General features: G+C 43.5%; 1 protein-coding gene across 4 annotated transcripts in view; it reads right to left on the minus strand.

Moving 5' to 3' along the window:
- Positions 1-17211, minus strand: part of setbp1 (SET binding protein 1) — a 375242-nt gene that overhangs the window by 97252 nt on the left and 260779 nt on the right. For all 4 annotated transcript variants that reach the window (XM_085973175.1, XM_085973183.1, XM_085973163.1 and 1 more), the window contains exon 3: positions 13264-16816. In XM_085973175.1, the coding sequence (XP_085829301.1) occupies positions 13264-16816 (3553 nt within the window). The remainder of the gene's footprint in view (positions 1-13263; positions 16817-17211) is intronic.

Genomic DNA, 17211 nt, shown 5'->3' on the forward strand with positions numbered 1-17211 from the left:
CCAGGAAATTGTTCAAAACCATCATCTACAACTGAAGCTTTTACGATCAGCAACTTTGCTCTAAATTTTCTCCATTCACAAAGGGCACATAACCCATACAAATAGAAATAGAAATGACTGACAGGAAGGGGGAATTATAGGCTACTTTATAAACCGGCAATCTCTTATCATTTATCATGTATATCTAGTAGAGGTTTAATTAAGTTTGATTTAATTTTCATGCATGAATTTTCAAATGTTGTACAAATTTCAACATTATTTATTGTTAGAGAGTCGTGTAACATCCAGCTGTTAATGTAAGGCCATTGACAGTTTTGGTATCTGACTAATAATATATAATTTTTGCCACAGATTATATCCGTAAACCTTTTTGAAGCGAGGATGTCCCCAAACAAAAAGCTTTATAATGATCAAATTGACAGAAAATAAATTAACTGTAAATATGGCCTATTTTAGGAATCAGTAAGGTCTAGCTGAATTACATAGAAGAGAGAGCACACGAACAGGCCATTCAGCCCAACCTGCCCATGCCAGCGCTTATGCTCCACTCGAGCCGCCGCCCATCCTGCCTCATTTAAGTCTATCAGCATAACCCTCTATTCTCTCCCTCATATGCTTGTCTAGCTTCCCCTTAAATGCATCTATGCTATAAGCCTCAACAACTACCTGTGGTAGCGATTTCCACATTCTTACCACTCTCTGGGTAAATACGTTTCTTTTGAATTCCTTATTTGATTTCTTGGTGACTATCTTGTATTGGTGGCCTCCAGTTTGCTCTTCCCCACAAGTGGAAACACTCTCTCTGTGCCTACTCTGTCAAAATATTTCATAATTTTAAAGACATCTATTAGGTCACCCCTCAGCCTTCTCTGGTCAACAGAAAAGAGAGCCAGGATGTTCATCCTTTCCTGATAGGTATAACTTTGCAGTTCTCATATCATCCTTGTAAATCGAACTGAACCAACAAATAACACATCACTAAAATCCCACTATGTTTACAGATATTTATACCTTAATATCTAGTGTATAAACTATACCTGTGAATAAGTCACTCCCTACATTAAACATTTTCTTTATACAGGAACCCAAGAGCCAGGACCCATGGTGCAGGACATCATCCAGGCTGAAAATAGAATAGAATAGAGGGCTAGGTAAATTAAGTAGTGATTTGGTGACACCAAGCCTGGGGGTTAAATGTCCGTGGATTGTAAGGGAAAGGAAGAATGATGAAGATAAGCAGTTTCAAACTCCTGTGAAAGAAAAAATTGAAGTACGAAATGGTGTGATTAATTTCAATGCAGTTAATGTGGAAGGAGGTGGAGGAGCATGTAGGACAGTGGATTTGGAGCTTTGAAGGGATAAGAGAGGAAAGTCCATAGTAGCAATATTCTGTAATTGGGGCTTATAACTTTGAGAGTAGTGCTTACAATCAATTTCTAAAAAAATAAATGTAATTACAGGCTGAATGTCTGCTGAATCACAAGATAGGCAGCCAATCCAATTGTTCAAATGACATCATAAGGTGTGAGAGCAAAGTTTGAGGTCTGTTTGTCAGCTGAACCCTGAGATTAGATTACTGCCTGCAATCCTCTGACATATCTATATTATTTATAGTCTAAATATCATCTCCAATGACAGCAACGTATTTTGATATTGTGATGTATGCCTTGTACCTCTCAGAATATCAAGTTAATCTGGGTGAAGAAATAAATAAAGATTTATCATCTTCTATCTGATATTGTATCAGTCAGTTCTACATAAGCATGTAGAACAAGTCTGGGAGGGGCTCCCTCTAACATACTGAACTACAGTAAAAGCCGCAAAATGCAGTGAATTGGTTACATCAATACAAAACATACACCAACAATGTTTTAAACAATGATCAGCTACTAAGTTATTTGAAGTTACATCTGGTGTTTAAGTCACAAAGATGTGATCTACAGAGTAGTTTTATGGGACTGTAAATGGAATACAGGTGTGACTATAATAAATACCAGTTACATTTTTTTTTGTTTTGATTCTCCTTCCTTCAATTTTCTCTCTTCCTTTCCTGAAAGTGCTCAGTCATGCTGCAGTAAAGTTCTATGCCAGTCACTCTCTGATATGTTTACTAATTGGCCATTCTTAACGTGTATGGATAGGGAATATCAGAAGCCCTTTTTACTTTGGGGAGTATTAAAGTCGAGTCCAATCCTGGCCTCATTTGGCATCCACAAACGCATTTTCCACCAGGGTCACTGAATAGTGATGAGGAATGGGAACCCTGGCTGACTTTTCCCTTCCTCAGCAAGGGATGCCAAGATCAATGGTAAAGCCCTGACAACCATCCTGGCTGAGATTAGCTAACTCAGCACAGATTGGAAATGAACATGGGATCTTCCTGATCTGTATGACTCAGTGTGCATTAAGCATTGAGGGTGCCAATACAGCCGCTAAGGGAAAGACCAGATTTTTTTTTAAAAGGTCATCTACCCTCAGATATATCCCATCATTCCCTTCCCTCTGTTCATGCCATCTGCACCTGGTAAGGAGGGCTCACATACTTTTCCCTGCTCTAAGTTAACTGTTGAAAAAATCTAAGTGTGGTCTAGAGAAATACCATGGGGCAGAAAACGTTAGTGGGAGTTGTATACAGACCCCCAAACAGTAATGATGAGGTTGGGGATGGCATTAAACGGGAAATTACAGATGCGTGCAATAAGGGCACCGCAGTTATCATGGGTGACTTTAATCTACATATAGATTGGTCTAACCAAATTAGTAACAATACTGTGGAAGAGGAATTCCTAGAGTGTATATGGGATGGTTTCCTGGACCAATATGTCGAGGAACCAACTAGAGATCAGGCCATCTTAGACTGGGTATTATGTCATGAGAAACGATTAATTAGCAATCTTGTTGTGCGAGACCCCTTGTGGAGGAGCAATCATAATATGATAGAATTCTTCATTATGATGGAGAGTGAAGTAGTTGATTCAGAGACTTGGGTACTGAATTTAAATAAAGGAAACTACGGTGGTATGAGGCGCAAGTTGGCTAGGGTAGATTGGGGAATGTTACTTAAAGGGTTGATGGTGAATAGGCAATGGCAAAGATCGCATGGATGAACTACAGATTTTGTTCATCCCTGTTTGGCATAAAAATAAAACAAAAAAGGTGACTCAACATTGGCTAACAAGGTAAATTAGGGATAGTGTAAGATCCAAGGAGAGGACATATAAATTGGCCAGAAAAAGCAGCAAACCTGAAGATTGGGAGCAATTTAGGATGCAGCAAAGGAGGACAAAGGGATTAATTAAGAGGGGGGAAATAGAGTATGAGAGTAAGCTTGCAGGGAACATAAAAACTGACTGTAAAAGCTTCCATAGATTTGTGAAGAGAAAAAGGTTGGTAAAGTCAAGCGTAGGTCCCTTGCAGTCAGAATCAGGGGAATTTCTAATGGGGAACAAAGACATGGCAGACCAATTAAATACATACTTTGGTTCTGTCTTCACAAAGGAGGACACAAATAAATTCCCAGAGGTGTCGGGGAACATAGGGGCCTAGAAATTCGGTGGGGTTAGCGCCCAATTAGAGGCGTTAGAGGGCCTTGCGCCGGAATTATAGCCGCGATCGAAATTGCGTTGGGCCCTACCATCGGCGTTAGCCGGTAGCGCTGTGCCGGCACCGATGACGTCATCGGTGTGCGCAGCGTCCCGGTTGCCGTGGTAACGCGGCCGGACGCCCAAATTCAGTTGCGGCCGCCTCGCCCGTGGCAGCCGCAACCAACGATTGTTCAACGGGATGTTGCAGCACGTAGCGCCGGCGCATTAAGGTGGAGCGGCGGCCGCCCGCACCTCCCTCCCCGGACTCCTCCACCACCCCCCCGCGGCACTGATGTGTGTGGCCCGCGGGCCCGGCACTTCTCCGAGGTGCCGGGCTCATTTGTCGGGCGAATCGACCGGTCAGCGGTCGGCTGCAGGCAGCTCCTCCTTAACAGAAGGAGGAGGCCTGCAGTACCCCAGCCTGCCGCACCGCATCGGGTGCCACAGCGGGGGATTAGCGCCGCAAACCTGCATTCAGCGCCCATAGCGAGGCGCTGAAACCCTCCATTAGCGCCCGCAGCCGTCTGGGCGCGGGGCAGCTGAATTTTTGGCGGGCGCAGCGGCAATTATCGCGGGCGCAAAATTTCGGGCGCAAAAGCCCTGGCGGAGGCAAACCTAATTTCTAGGCCAGGGTCTAATGAGAGAGAGGAACTGAATGAAATCAGTATTTGTAGGGAAATGGTGTTAGGGAAATTGACGGGATTGAAGGCCGATAAATCCCCAGGGCTTGATAATCTACATCCTAGGGTACTTAAGGAAGTGACCCTAGAAATAGTAGATGCATTGCTGCTCATTTTCCAAAATTCTATAGACTGTGGAACAGTTTCCATGGATTGGAGGGTAGCTAATGTAACCCTACTTTTTAAAAAGATGGTAGAGACAAAATGGGGAATTATAGACCGGTAAGCCTGACATCGGTAGTGGGGAAAATGCTAGAGTCCATTATAAAAGATGTAATAGCAGCGCACTTGGAAAACAGTGACAGAATCGGACAAAGTCAACATGGATTTACAAAAGGTAAATCATGCTTGACTAATCTACTGGAATTTTTTGAGGATGTAACTGGTAGAATAGATAAGGGAGAGCCAGTGGATGTGGTGTATTTGGACTTTCAGAAGGCTTTCGATAAGGTCCCGCATAAGAGACTAGCGTGCAAAGTTAAAGCACAAGGGATTGGGGGTAAGGTACAGACTTGGATAGAAAACTGGTTGGCAGACAGGAAGCAAAGAGTTGGAATAAAAGGGTCTTTTTCCGAGTGGAAGGCAGTGACTAGTGGGCTACCGCAGGGATCGGTGCTAGGATCCCAGTTATTCACAATATATATTAGTGATCTAGACGAGGGAACTAGATGTAAAATCTCCAAGTTTGCAGACAACACAAAGCTGGGTGGACGTGTGTGCTGTGAGGAGGATGCAGAGAAACTCCAGTACGATTTGGACAGGTTGGGCGATTGGGCAGATGCATGGCAGATGCAGTATAATGTGGATAAATGTGAGGTTATCCACTTTGGTGGCAAAAACAGGAAGGCAGATTATTATCTGAACGGCAATAGATTGGGAAAAGGGGAAGTGCAATGAGACCTGGGTGTCCTTGTGCACCAGTCGCTGAAGGTAAGCATGCTAGTGCGGCAGGCGGTTAAGAAGGCAAGTGGTATGCTGGCCTTCATAGCAAGAGGATTCGAGTACAGGAGCAAGGATGCCTTGCTGCAGTTGTACAGGGCCTTGGTAAGACCACATCTTGAGTACTGTGTGCAGCTTTGGTCGCCTTATCTGAGGAAGGATGTTTTTGCCATGGAGGGAGTGCAGCGAAGATTCACCAGACTGATACCTGGGATGGCAGGAATGACGTATGAAGAGAGATTGGGTTGATTAGGCTTATATTCGCTAAAGTTTAGAAGAATGAGAGGGGATCTCATTGAAACTTATAAAATTCTAACAGGACGAGACACACTAGATGCAGGAAGGCTGTTCCCGATGGCGGGGGAGTCCAGAACCAGGGTTCACAGTCTAAGGATAAGGGGTAAGCCATTTAGGACTGAGATGAGGAGGAATTTCTTCACTCAGAGAGTGGTGAACCTGTGGAATTCTCTACCACAGAAGACAGTTGAGGCCAATTCATTAAATATATTGAAGAAGGGGTTAGATATATTTCTTAAGGCTAAGGGGATCAAAGGATATGGGGAGAAAGCAGGGACAGGGTACTGAATTTGGATGATCAACCATGATCGCATTGAATGGCGGAGCAGGCCCAAGGGGCCGAATGGCCTACTCCTGCTCCTATCTTCTATGTTTCTATGTCTGCAGGTGAAATCACAGAAACCCCACAGTGCAGATAGAGGCCATTTCGGCCCATCGAGCCTGCACTGACACATATCCCACCCGATCCCCGTAACCCCTACACCAACACATGTCCCACCCTATCCCTGTCACCCCACGTATTTAATCCCCCTAACACTAAGGGTCAATTTATCATAGCCAATCAACCTAACCCGCACATCTTTGGACTGTAGGAGGAAACCGGAGTTCCGTCTAATTTTCCTTCCATGTGAAAACAACAGCGATTACATGTCAAAATTAATTTAATGGTTGTTTCACACATTGGGATCTTATGAGGACTTAAAAGTTGCTATATCAACGCAAGTTTGTGAAGTTATTTTTCTGTCAAACACATGGATTCAGTATTGCTGCATCATTGATATTACAAGTCTTTCAGTGAGACTAGTCCTGCTGAAGAGGTGTTTTCTACCATAGAATGTTCATTGCAAGGTGACTGACATATAGACATGAACACTTGCCAGAGTCTTCTTTTATTTAGACCAAAAACGGCCACTAATGGGAATGAAGAGTTTCAAACCTTTTATTAATATGGGAGTCAGCGAGACTATCTGCCGATCAGGCTGACAATCCCATGGCAAAATAGAAGAGATTAATCTCCTCAGAAAAATACTAGTGATGACTGCTCATCTCCCCATCACAATTTCACAACAATTGTCTTTCCATCAAACTCTGACATTCATTGCCTGGGGATCACACAAGACAGTCATCAAGTGGCTATAAACTGTTAGCTGCCATCAGTTCACTCCTGAGCTTTGATGGGCTTTCCAAACTCAGGCTGATTCATTTTCAAATGTCAACTATAGTGAAAATTTTATGACAGGAAAATGCCACTACATAACGAGAAGAAACCCAGGCCAAGCAGGGAGTGATGTGGATGGGCAACTGTTTGAACCTCAAGTGTTATAAATTGTTTTTCATCTTAAAAATGTAAACAGCTAGCTTGAAAATTCAATTTAAAGCAGTTTTGATTTTGTTTTGCAATAAGTAATTAACTTGGGGGTTGTAAGAGGTAAAAATTCATAATCACGTTACAATGATGTTTTAATCATCTTTGAAAGACAGGATGAACACTCCCTTCCTGAGCTCCACCTTACAACAACTCCAACTCATCCAGAACTCCACTGCCAGATCCTATCCCATAATATCTCCTGCTTACTTATCACTACAGTCCTTGGCAACATTAACTGGGTCCCCAACACCAGCAAATCTATTTTAAAATACTGGTCCTATTTATAATTCCCTCCATGATCTTGCCCCAATCTACCTCTTCTGCTTATTCCAGTCCTATATCTCTTCTGTGTGTTCCCTTCCCTTCGCTCTACTATCAATGGCAGTGTCATCATGCTGCAACATTCTGGAACTCCCTTCCTAAACTCTTCCATCTTGCCACATCCCTACCCACTCTCAAAAGCCTCTTCAAAACCCATCTCTTAAACTATGTTTTTGGTCACTTACTCTATCCCTTCTCTCAAACTCTTGCGGGGAAAAATTCGGTTGATTGGCGCTAACGGGGTGCAAAGCAACTAGCGCCTGGGCGCGGCACCGCTAACGCCTCCAGCGAAATTCAGCGGGAAGTTAGCGTCGGCGGTAACCGTTAGCGCCCCGTGGCGCTGCACCGTCGGCGATTACATCATCGCCGTGCGCAGCACCCCGCTTCGCGCCCCGGCCGCAATCTTCGGTAGCGCCCCCTGACTTACCGCCGGACGCCATGTCCGACAGGGTCAGGGGGACCTACCTGCAGCTGGGGCGGTGCAAATTAAAGGGGAGGTGCCGGGCGCCCATTTTTGCTGCTGGCCGCCTGTCAGCACCTGCCCGCTTTGCCATCCCCGGCCTTCTGTGAAGCCCCCCCGCGGAGTGCCAGCTGCGCTCCGTGAGCCCGGCACTTCTCGAGTGCCGGGCTCTTTTGCCAGCACTCTGATCCCTGGTGGTCCAGCAGCACCCTAAGAGGGAGGCGGGGCACTTCCAGTAGCACCCCGCCTCCCTCTTGGGGCGTTACCGGTGAATTTCGGGTGCGGGGGCGCTAAGTTTTTCAGGGCTCTAAAAGTAGCACCCCGGCGAAGTTAGCGCCCCAAAGGGGGCGCGACCCAATTTTTCCCCCTTGATCTTTAGCTCCCAGTTTTTATTATGTTCAAATAGAATACTGTGAAACTAATTGTCACACTCACATCATGCAATAACAAGTAATATTTAAACCTGTAAATCTCTGTTTGGTTCCTCTTTGTGACGTGCTTTGGACATTTGCCTACATTAAAGAGGCTATAATAATGCAAGTCATTGTGCAATTTTAGGGTTAAACAAATTTCCCTTGAATGACATAAATTTGCTACTTAAATTTTCAGCAACAAAATGTATCTACAGAAGGATGCCTCACATGAATTTTTGACCTTAATACCTCAGTTAGTAACATAGGAACAGCAGTAGGCCATTCAGCCCCTCAAGCCTGTTCTGCCATTCAATGAGATCATGGCTGATCTGTATCTTAGCTCCATCCACCCGCCTCAGCTCCATATCCTTTTGTACCCTTGTCTAGCAAAAATCTATCAACCTCAGATTTATAATTATTATTTGAGCTAGTATCTATTGCTTTTTGTGGCAGAGAGTTCCATACTCCGACCACCCTTTGTGTGAAGAAATGTTTCCTAACTTCTCTCCTGAATGGCCTGGCTCTGATTTAGAAAAAGTTTCAAAATCCCAAAAACTTCAATCAAATCATCCCTTAACCTTCTATATTCCAGGGAATACAAATCTAGTTTATGTAATCTCTCCTCATAATTTAACCCTTGGAGCCCTGGTAACATTCTGGTGAATCTGCGCTCACTCCTTCCAAGGCCAATATATCCTTTCTTGGGTACGGTGCCCAGAACTGTACACAGTATCCAGATGTGGTCTAATCAGGGTTTTGTAAAGCTGTAAAAAAAACTTCTTCCCCTTTATATTCTAGCACTCTAGTTATAAAGGTTAACATTCCATTGGCCTTCTTTATAATTTTTTGTACCTGACTGCGTACATGGACCCCTAAATCTCTTCGGACCTCCACTGTTCCTAGCTTTTCACCATTTAAAAAATACTTGGATCTATCCTTTTTTGGTCCAAAATGGATGGCCTCACATTCACCTGCATTGAAATCCAACTGTCACAGTGTTGCCCACTCACTTAATCTTTCAATGTCTCTTTATAATGTTATGCTCCCGTCCACACCACTTACTATGCAACCTATCTTTGTGCCATCACAAAAGTTGGATTATATGGCTCTCTATTGTGTTACCCAAGTCATTCATAAACATAGTGAATAGTTGAGGCCCCAGCCCAGATCCTTGTGGGGCACCACTAGTCACTTCCTTCTAATGCGAGTACATACCCATTATCTGTACTATCTATCAGCTGTGGCTCAGTTGGTAGCACACTTGCCTCTGAGTCAGAAGGTTGTGGGTTCAAGTCCCACTCCAGGGACTTGAGCACATAAAGCTAGGCTGACACTCCAGTGCAGTGCTGAGGGAGTGCTGCACTGTCGGAGGTGCCGTCTTTCGGATGAGACGTTAAAACCGAGGCCCCATCTCTGAGGTGGATGTAAAAGATCCCATGGCAATATTTTGAAGAAGAGCAGGCAGGGGAGTTTATCCCCAGTGTACTGGCCAATAGTTATCCCTCAACCAACATAACAAAAACAGATTATCTGGTCATTATCACATTGCGGTTTGTGGGACCTTGCTGTGCGCAAATTGGCTGCCGCGTTTCCTACATTACAACAGTGACTCCACTTCAAAAAAAAGGTACTTCATTGGCTGTAAAGCACTTTGAGACATCCGGTGGTCTTGAAAGGCACTATATAAATGCAAGTCTTTCTTTTTTTCTTTCTCGGTCTTCTGCTGCCTAACCAATCTCCTAACCTGGTCAATAAATTGCCTTCAATTCCATGGGCTTTAATTTTAGCTGACAGTCTCTTATGTGGAACCTTATCAAATGCCTTCTGGAAGTCCATATAAACTATATCCATAGATGTAGTTTAGATGGACTTCCTCAACAAGTCCATATAAACTACATCTATGGACTTCCTCAAAAAAACTCAATTAAGTTCGTTAGCCATGACCTACCCTTTAGAAATTCATGTTGTCTTTCTCAAATCAGCTCAAATTTCTCTAAGTGCACAGTCACTCTGTTCTTAATTATAGATTCCAATAACTTCCCCAAAACAGAAGTTAAACTAGCAGGTCTATAATGTCCTGGTTTCTCTCTCACACCTTTCTTAGATAATGGAGTAAATAGTTGCAATTTTCCAATCTAAAAGGGACAATTCCTGAATCGCAAGAGTTTGGAAGATTATGGCTAAAGCATCTGCAATTTTCTCATCTACTTCCTTTAAAACCCTGGGGTGGAAATTGACCATCAAGTCCTAGGGATTTGTGAGTCTTTAGTGCCACTATTTTTACTAATACTGTTTTCTTGCTTACTTTAACTTCAGTGGTCTAGAAATTGCGGTTGGAGGCATACCTCCGGAGTACGCCTCTGACCCGCAAAACAATTGCGAAAGGACCTCCTGGCGACCAGGCTGCAAAGGGTTGCGGTATTTGGCCTCCAGGCAGACAGCAGCATAAAGGCCCACGGTTCCCAGGGACGAAGGCGGTTCGGAAGCATCCCTGGGATCACGTGGGCCCGGTCCTCCAATGGCAAAGGAGGATTCAATTGCAATCATTTACAAAGGGAATCCTCTAATGATATACAATGGAATCCCCAAATAATTATACAATGCACAGAATTCTAATAATTATACATTGTACTGGATTGCAATTTTATTCATAAGTTTCTTCATTACACCAACCTCAATAAAAATGTTATTTTTTGATAAATGATTTTAAACATCTTAATCCAGGCCAATATTTGCATAAACTCATTTAGCATTTATGTGCATAATTTGGGATTTTAAATGTTTTATTTAAGCCATATATATACCTTTACGCTGATGCAAGCAGGCCCTATGCCTGCTTTTACCAGCCGTAAGAGATGCGTGGGCAATTGCTGGGCAGTTGTTGGGCAAACAGCCGAACCCTGCGCCAGCAATACTCAGTTTTCAGGCAGCTTGGATGATCTTTCAAGGCATACCTTGACAGATCGCAAGTTCTGGACTTCGCGCATGCGCTGGAGGTTGCGAGGGCCTTTCAAAGGGAATACATAGAAACATAGAAGAAGGGAGCAGGAGTAGGCCATTCGGCCCCTCAAGCCTGCTCCGTCATTTAATGAGATCATGGCTGATCATCCAAACTCAGTACCCTGTCCCTGCCTTCTCCCCATATCCCTTTAGCCTTAAGAAATATATCTAACTCCTTCTTGAATATTTTTTAATGAATTGGCCTCAACTGCCTTCTGTGGTAGAGAATTCCACAGGTTCACCACTCTCTGGGTGAAGAAATTCCTCCTCATCTCTGTCCTAAATGGCTTACCCCTTATCTTTAGACTGTGACCCCTGGTTCTGGACTCCCCGACCATCGGGAACATCCTTCCTGCATCTAGTCTGTCTAGTCCTGTTAGAATTTTATAAGTTTCAATGAGATCCCCTCTCATTCTTCTAAACTCCAGCGAGTATAAGCCCAATCGACCCAATCTCTCCTCATACGTCATTCCTGCCATCCCAGGTATCAGTCTGGTGAATCTTCGCTGCACTCCCACCATGGCAAGAACATCCTTCCTCAGATAAGGCAACCAAAACTGCACACAATACTCAAGGTGTGGTCTCACCAAGGCCCTGTACAACTGCAGCAAGACATCCTTGTTCCTGTACTCGAACCCTCTCGCTACGAAGGCCAACATACCATTTGCCTTCTTAACTGCCTGCTGCACCTGCATGCTTACCTTCAGCGACTGGTGCACAAGGACACCCAGGTCTCGTTGCACTTCCCCTTCTCCCAATCTATTGCCGTTCAGATAATAATCTGCCTTCCTGTTTTTGCCACCAAAGTGGATAACCTCACATTTATCCACATTATACTGCATCTGCCATGCATCTGCCCAATCACCCAACCTGCCCAAATCATACTGGAGTTTCTCAGCATCCTCCTCACAGCACACACGCCCACCCAGCTTTGTGTCGTCTGCAAACTTGTGTCGTCTACAACAGCGTTCTGAGAGTACGCCGTCCCAGACACTGCAATTTCAGAGCCAGAGAGTTCCTGCGGGCGGGAAACCGAGGCCTCACATGCAAATCTGGCCCTACCGTTAAAGTCGGCAGGGCCTGTGGGAAACCCGGCCTCCTGGTTTTCCCGACTGCATCGGAGCACCCTCCCCACCCCCAACCCGCCTTACTCCAGAAAATTCTGGCCAAAGTAATTATTGAACAAGTCTGCCAATTAGAGTAAAACAAATCAAATGGCTGTTAATGTTATAAAAAGAAAAAAAATTACAAAGGATATTTTTAAAATAAATCTGTGGCGCTCAAGTGCAACAAAGATTCAACTTAAAATGCAATGTTTATTGATGGTAGAGGATGCATGTGGTCATTTAAACCTCACTGGAAAACATAAAAAAGACAAATTCTGTGTGGGTTGGAATTCCTGCTGACAGTAGTGTTTTGCCAATATTCTGTGGTTTGAAATCTTTTGCTCAGCCTTCGTCACGCTTCTGAAGACACATATACAAACCTCTCAAAGGAATTATGATATGCTATGATTTATTACAAAATATCGCCCATAAAACAAAATTTCCCCACGTGGAATTTATCACAAATAACAGCCTCTCAATCAACATGCCCTAAGCTCCTACGTCCTGTATGACATGGAGCTAAATTTAAAACACTTAGGGATGTTTGAATGAGCGGTGTTGTGAGGGCCGCATTGCTCTGACAAGCTAAGAGTAGTGACAAAAATCTATAAAAAATGCATACATCACTTCTCAAGTACCACATGCTGGTAATTTACTGAAAGGTACAGGTACATCTTATTCCCTTCCTGCAAATCCACTGTATGTCATTGTAAACTCATTATTTTCAATATCTTTAATGAAATGCAAAGCATAACAAAAGTGATCTGCACCATCGCACATCACATCGACTATTGAAGTTAGCTACAATAATTGGGTAGGAATTTTACTAACAATTTGAGGATTCCACAAGTAACAGACTAATCCAATTTAAAAGCCGGAGGAAGTTCTGATTAAAATGCTGGATTGAAAAACCGTAACATAATTCTGAACCTTAGATTGCTATATGGCAGATCAGATTAGGTAGATTAACAGAGGTATAATCAAACACACAGCAGATCAAATGTTATATATGTGTATATATTACATTTAAAAGATCTAAATGATACCATATACACACTAGAACTATTACATACTTTTAAAAATCAGATCTTTACCTGGTGCTGCAGGGGTGTTATATGGATTTTGCCCCCAGTCTTTCCTGTTAGTCCTTAGCACAGGTCCATTCTTCTCCCGATATGATCCAAAACCCTCAAAGTGCCTTTTTCTACTCCCACTTAATTCACTTTCCCGCTTTTCAGTCATGCTGCTTCCAGAGTGCAGATCCCCATACAGGTCCATGGAGGTATCCCGCCTTGTTCGGGTCTCAGTGCTTGTGTACCTTCTTACACAGGCATCAATTGACTCACTGATGGAATCATTTTTTTCTGTAGTCCTTGTCCATTGTGGGAAGTCAGAAAAGGCTAATTTTGATGAGGTGTCTATGTCAAAGATGTTCTTTGAGGCCTTTTGTCCTGTGTGCACCGATTCAACATGCTGCTGTCTCGGTTTCTCCTTATGTTTTCCTTTGTCAGCACCCAGTGTAAGATCTTTGTCACAGCTTTCTCGTTTCTGATGTACTAAAGCTTTAGCAAAATCAGATTTACGCCCAAAAAGCTCACCTAGGTCTTCTCGTGACCCAATGAGCCGGTCATCTCGATGCTTATGCTTGTGCTTATGTTTGCGCTTATGAATTCGGTTGCTGGGTATTCCAGTGCCACCACCTCTTTGTGATGTTAAAGAAGGCTGTACGGTATTTAAATCCATCCCTATTGAAGGCTGCAAATGCATGGCATGTTTTACCTTGTGTTTGGCAGTGGTTGGCATTTTTAAATGGGAGCTGGCATGGTACTGGGGTGGAGGCATCGTAGGCCTCATGAAGGGAGTTGATGACCCAAGTGCATGAGACAAGTAAAAAGGAGCTGAATATTGCCCATAATACCCAAGGTTCATCATACCTGTAGCAATAGGCATTGATGTATAAGGCATGCCATAGGGTGCATAGTAACTCCCGCTGGGTAATGGGTACCCAAAACCTTGTAAGAAAGGCACCTTTGTCATAGTCTCTTGGGCTTTAGGAGGTCTACCACGCCTTTTCTTAGACTTAAGATCAGCTGTCCGGCGAAGATAGTGTAATGGATCATAATGAATGTATGGCACAGGGTAGTAGTGATCAAAGTTGACCCTAAAAATACTGGGATATGGGTTATCAGGATAAAAAGAGTAGCTTCTGTGAGAAATGCGAAATACCTGGAACTTTGCGATTAGTTCTTCTAGATCTGCTATGAACTGCAGGTCATCTCTGCTCTGCATCTGCAGGCTTTTTCTCTTCCGTCTATGCTTCTGTTTCTTCATATTTTCATGAATACGATAATCATCTACAAGCAGGTGTTTCTGTCTGTGACTGTGTTTTCCTTTTGCACCAGGATCCACTGCTGCACCTTCTGAGGGATCAAGTGTGCAAAAGTCAAAGGAGTATTTGCGGCGTGATTCTGTACTCTTCTCTGCTTGATCAGAAGTGCTGTTATTGTCTGTTCCAATTCCACTATCACTAGGTATTGTTTCCTCGCTGTGAGACTCACTGATAGGTGACAGTGTAATCTCCTTTAAAGAAGCTGCCTCAGATAAATGAGAAGGAGAGTTTGCCAGAAGCCTTGGTGGAGACAACTTCCAAGTGCTTGCATGCAAGCTTTTTGGGGTTTTTGTTGGAAGTGCACTAATTGGCTGAAGGTTTGGCATTGCCTTTGACTCAGATAAGTTGGTCTCACTGCTGACAGGACTGAGGTTCCCTGCAGGCCCCACCACCTGGGGAGGTGATGGTTGGGCAGTGGTTGGTGACACTGCTCCAGTCAGCTGTGAACCAAAAGGCACAGTCGGATTTTCTGAATGGGTAGAAATTGGCTTTGAATACTTCTCAGCACCTTTGTTTCCATTTTGCTGCAGCTGTACCATGGCTTTTGGTTTTCTTCCTCTTTTTTTGCCAATATAAATAGTCCCTCTCTTGCTAACATTGATCTGTTTCCCCAACTTGGACTCAAGGGCAGACGAGATTGCTGAGACAGCACTGGAGGACTGTACTTTCTTTTTGAGTACTGTGTTATTAGAATAAGACAGAATTTGATTCAAAATATTCTTCCGTTTCATGGTTTTCATTTTATTGATAGTTTTGATTGTTTTCTTATCTAGAACATTTATTTTCCTATCCTTTTTGGGAAATGACATGTCATTAGGCTCTAAGGTGACTGAATCCATTGGAATCAGTTTAGCAGGGCTTTTTCTTTTCTTCTTTTTCTTGCTACCATTGGGAGACTCGCAACAGATGGGGCTAACTGGGCTGGTGGCGGTTCCTTCGTGTATCGTCTCAACAGTAAGTAAAGGCTGCTTCTTTGGTCTTCCCCGTTTCTTCTTCACTGGAGTAATGACTGTAAGACTATCAGTGTTAGAATACAGTGGACTAGCTGGGGTTATAGGATAGGCAGACGGAGGCTCTACAACCGTATTTTCTTCCTGCGCAACACTGTTTTCCTTCAGAAGACTCAAGGTTTTACATTTGGCAGAAATGGTGTTTTTAGCTGAATGTTTTGAATGCTTCATTTCTGTGGAGCCTCTTCTGCTTTTGGTGGGATCTATGAAAGCAGGTGATGCCAATATTGCTGTTGGTTTCCTAACCCTACTTCCACTATTTGAGAGGTCAGCTAATTCACCAGCTCTCCCTACTGCTAGATTGATTTGTCCGAGTTCCTTCTGCACACTTCTATTTTGCTGCTTGATGACCTTGCTGCTGATCTGGCATCTACTGTTACTTACAGTGTCTCCAACATTGGCAAAGTTGCTATTACCAGCATTTTTAACATCTGATTCAGCACATGTTGGTTCTGATTGTATGCTTTTATCTATGATTGCTTTTGATAGCCGTCCCTTTCTTGTTCTGGTGCCGCTAGATACTGCACTCTGAGGTTTTACTGGGATTCTAATCATTACAGAACTTGATTCCTTTTCTTGACTACTCATCGTACTGGGCCTGTTGGGAGATGCTCTGGATAGTGGCTCTGTGTTTGCACTATGACCTGCTAAAATGTCTTTCTTGCCTTTTGCAGTCCCATGAAATTCTAACTCAGTTCCCTTTTGACCATTTTTGTCCCACTCTGCAGAGTTGTCCACTACCTGATTTTTAGAGCATTTAGTGTCTCTTCTGCAGGATTTTCCTGCCCCACTCCCACGTAGCTGCTCCGTGGGTTCTGAATGCTCTTTGTTTTTGTCCACTGATTTCGTTTGTATAATTGTTGGTTCTGGGTGACCAATGGACTGGGACAATTTAGGAGTCACCAGCCGGTTAGCATTAACAATGGGCAGTCCAGCGTTACTGTTTATAAACTGATTCCAGGTACAGCTAGGAGCAGGCCTATTCGGTTGTGAATTTGCAAAGTCACAGAATTGATCTGAAATGGAATTTGTGTTAGCAGTGCTTGCTACTTCCCTTCTAGCATCAGCATCGCTTGCATTACTCTGAAAAGTAGGGGAAACTCCAGAAGTTGCAGACCATTCAAGCTGGACCTGATTAACTCTTTCCTGGTACTTTGGTTTCACGCCATCTCCACTGAAGTCATGTTGCAACCTTGAGGGAATTTCACTGAATCGCACTTCAGATTGCTTGTGAGACCTTGCTTGATCCTGTCAAAAGAAAAACAACCCTTTAGTAAACACGACCTTTTCTTGTGACGAATTACATAGAATAATGAGGGCACGCTGGGAGTGAGCAAAAACTAAGTTAAGAGGTTCAGACATCATCAGGAAATGAAAGACTGAAGTTCGAGCAGCTTATGAATGTCATCTAAGCTCAAGAGTAGATTCTAACCTTGAATTCACCCTTTGGTGTTGGTTATTATGTACAATGGGTACTTTTATTTGATTAAAAAATATAACCAGTATGGCGAGATGCAGCACAGCAGGTTGACACAAAAACCCAGTGTGGCACACAGTAACAGCATGCGAGTTAGTGCTGGTAATTCTCCAAAGTGGAATTTTCCAAGCTCTGTCCTATTATCACAGAGAGGCAGCTCGCACTG

This window comes from Somniosus microcephalus, chromosome 2, assembly GCF_052327205.1.
Source record: "Somniosus microcephalus isolate GS21.2 chromosome 2, FLI_Smic_1.0, whole genome shotgun sequence".
Classification (NCBI taxonomy): Eukaryota; Metazoa; Chordata; class Chondrichthyes; order Squaliformes; family Somniosidae; genus Somniosus; species Somniosus microcephalus.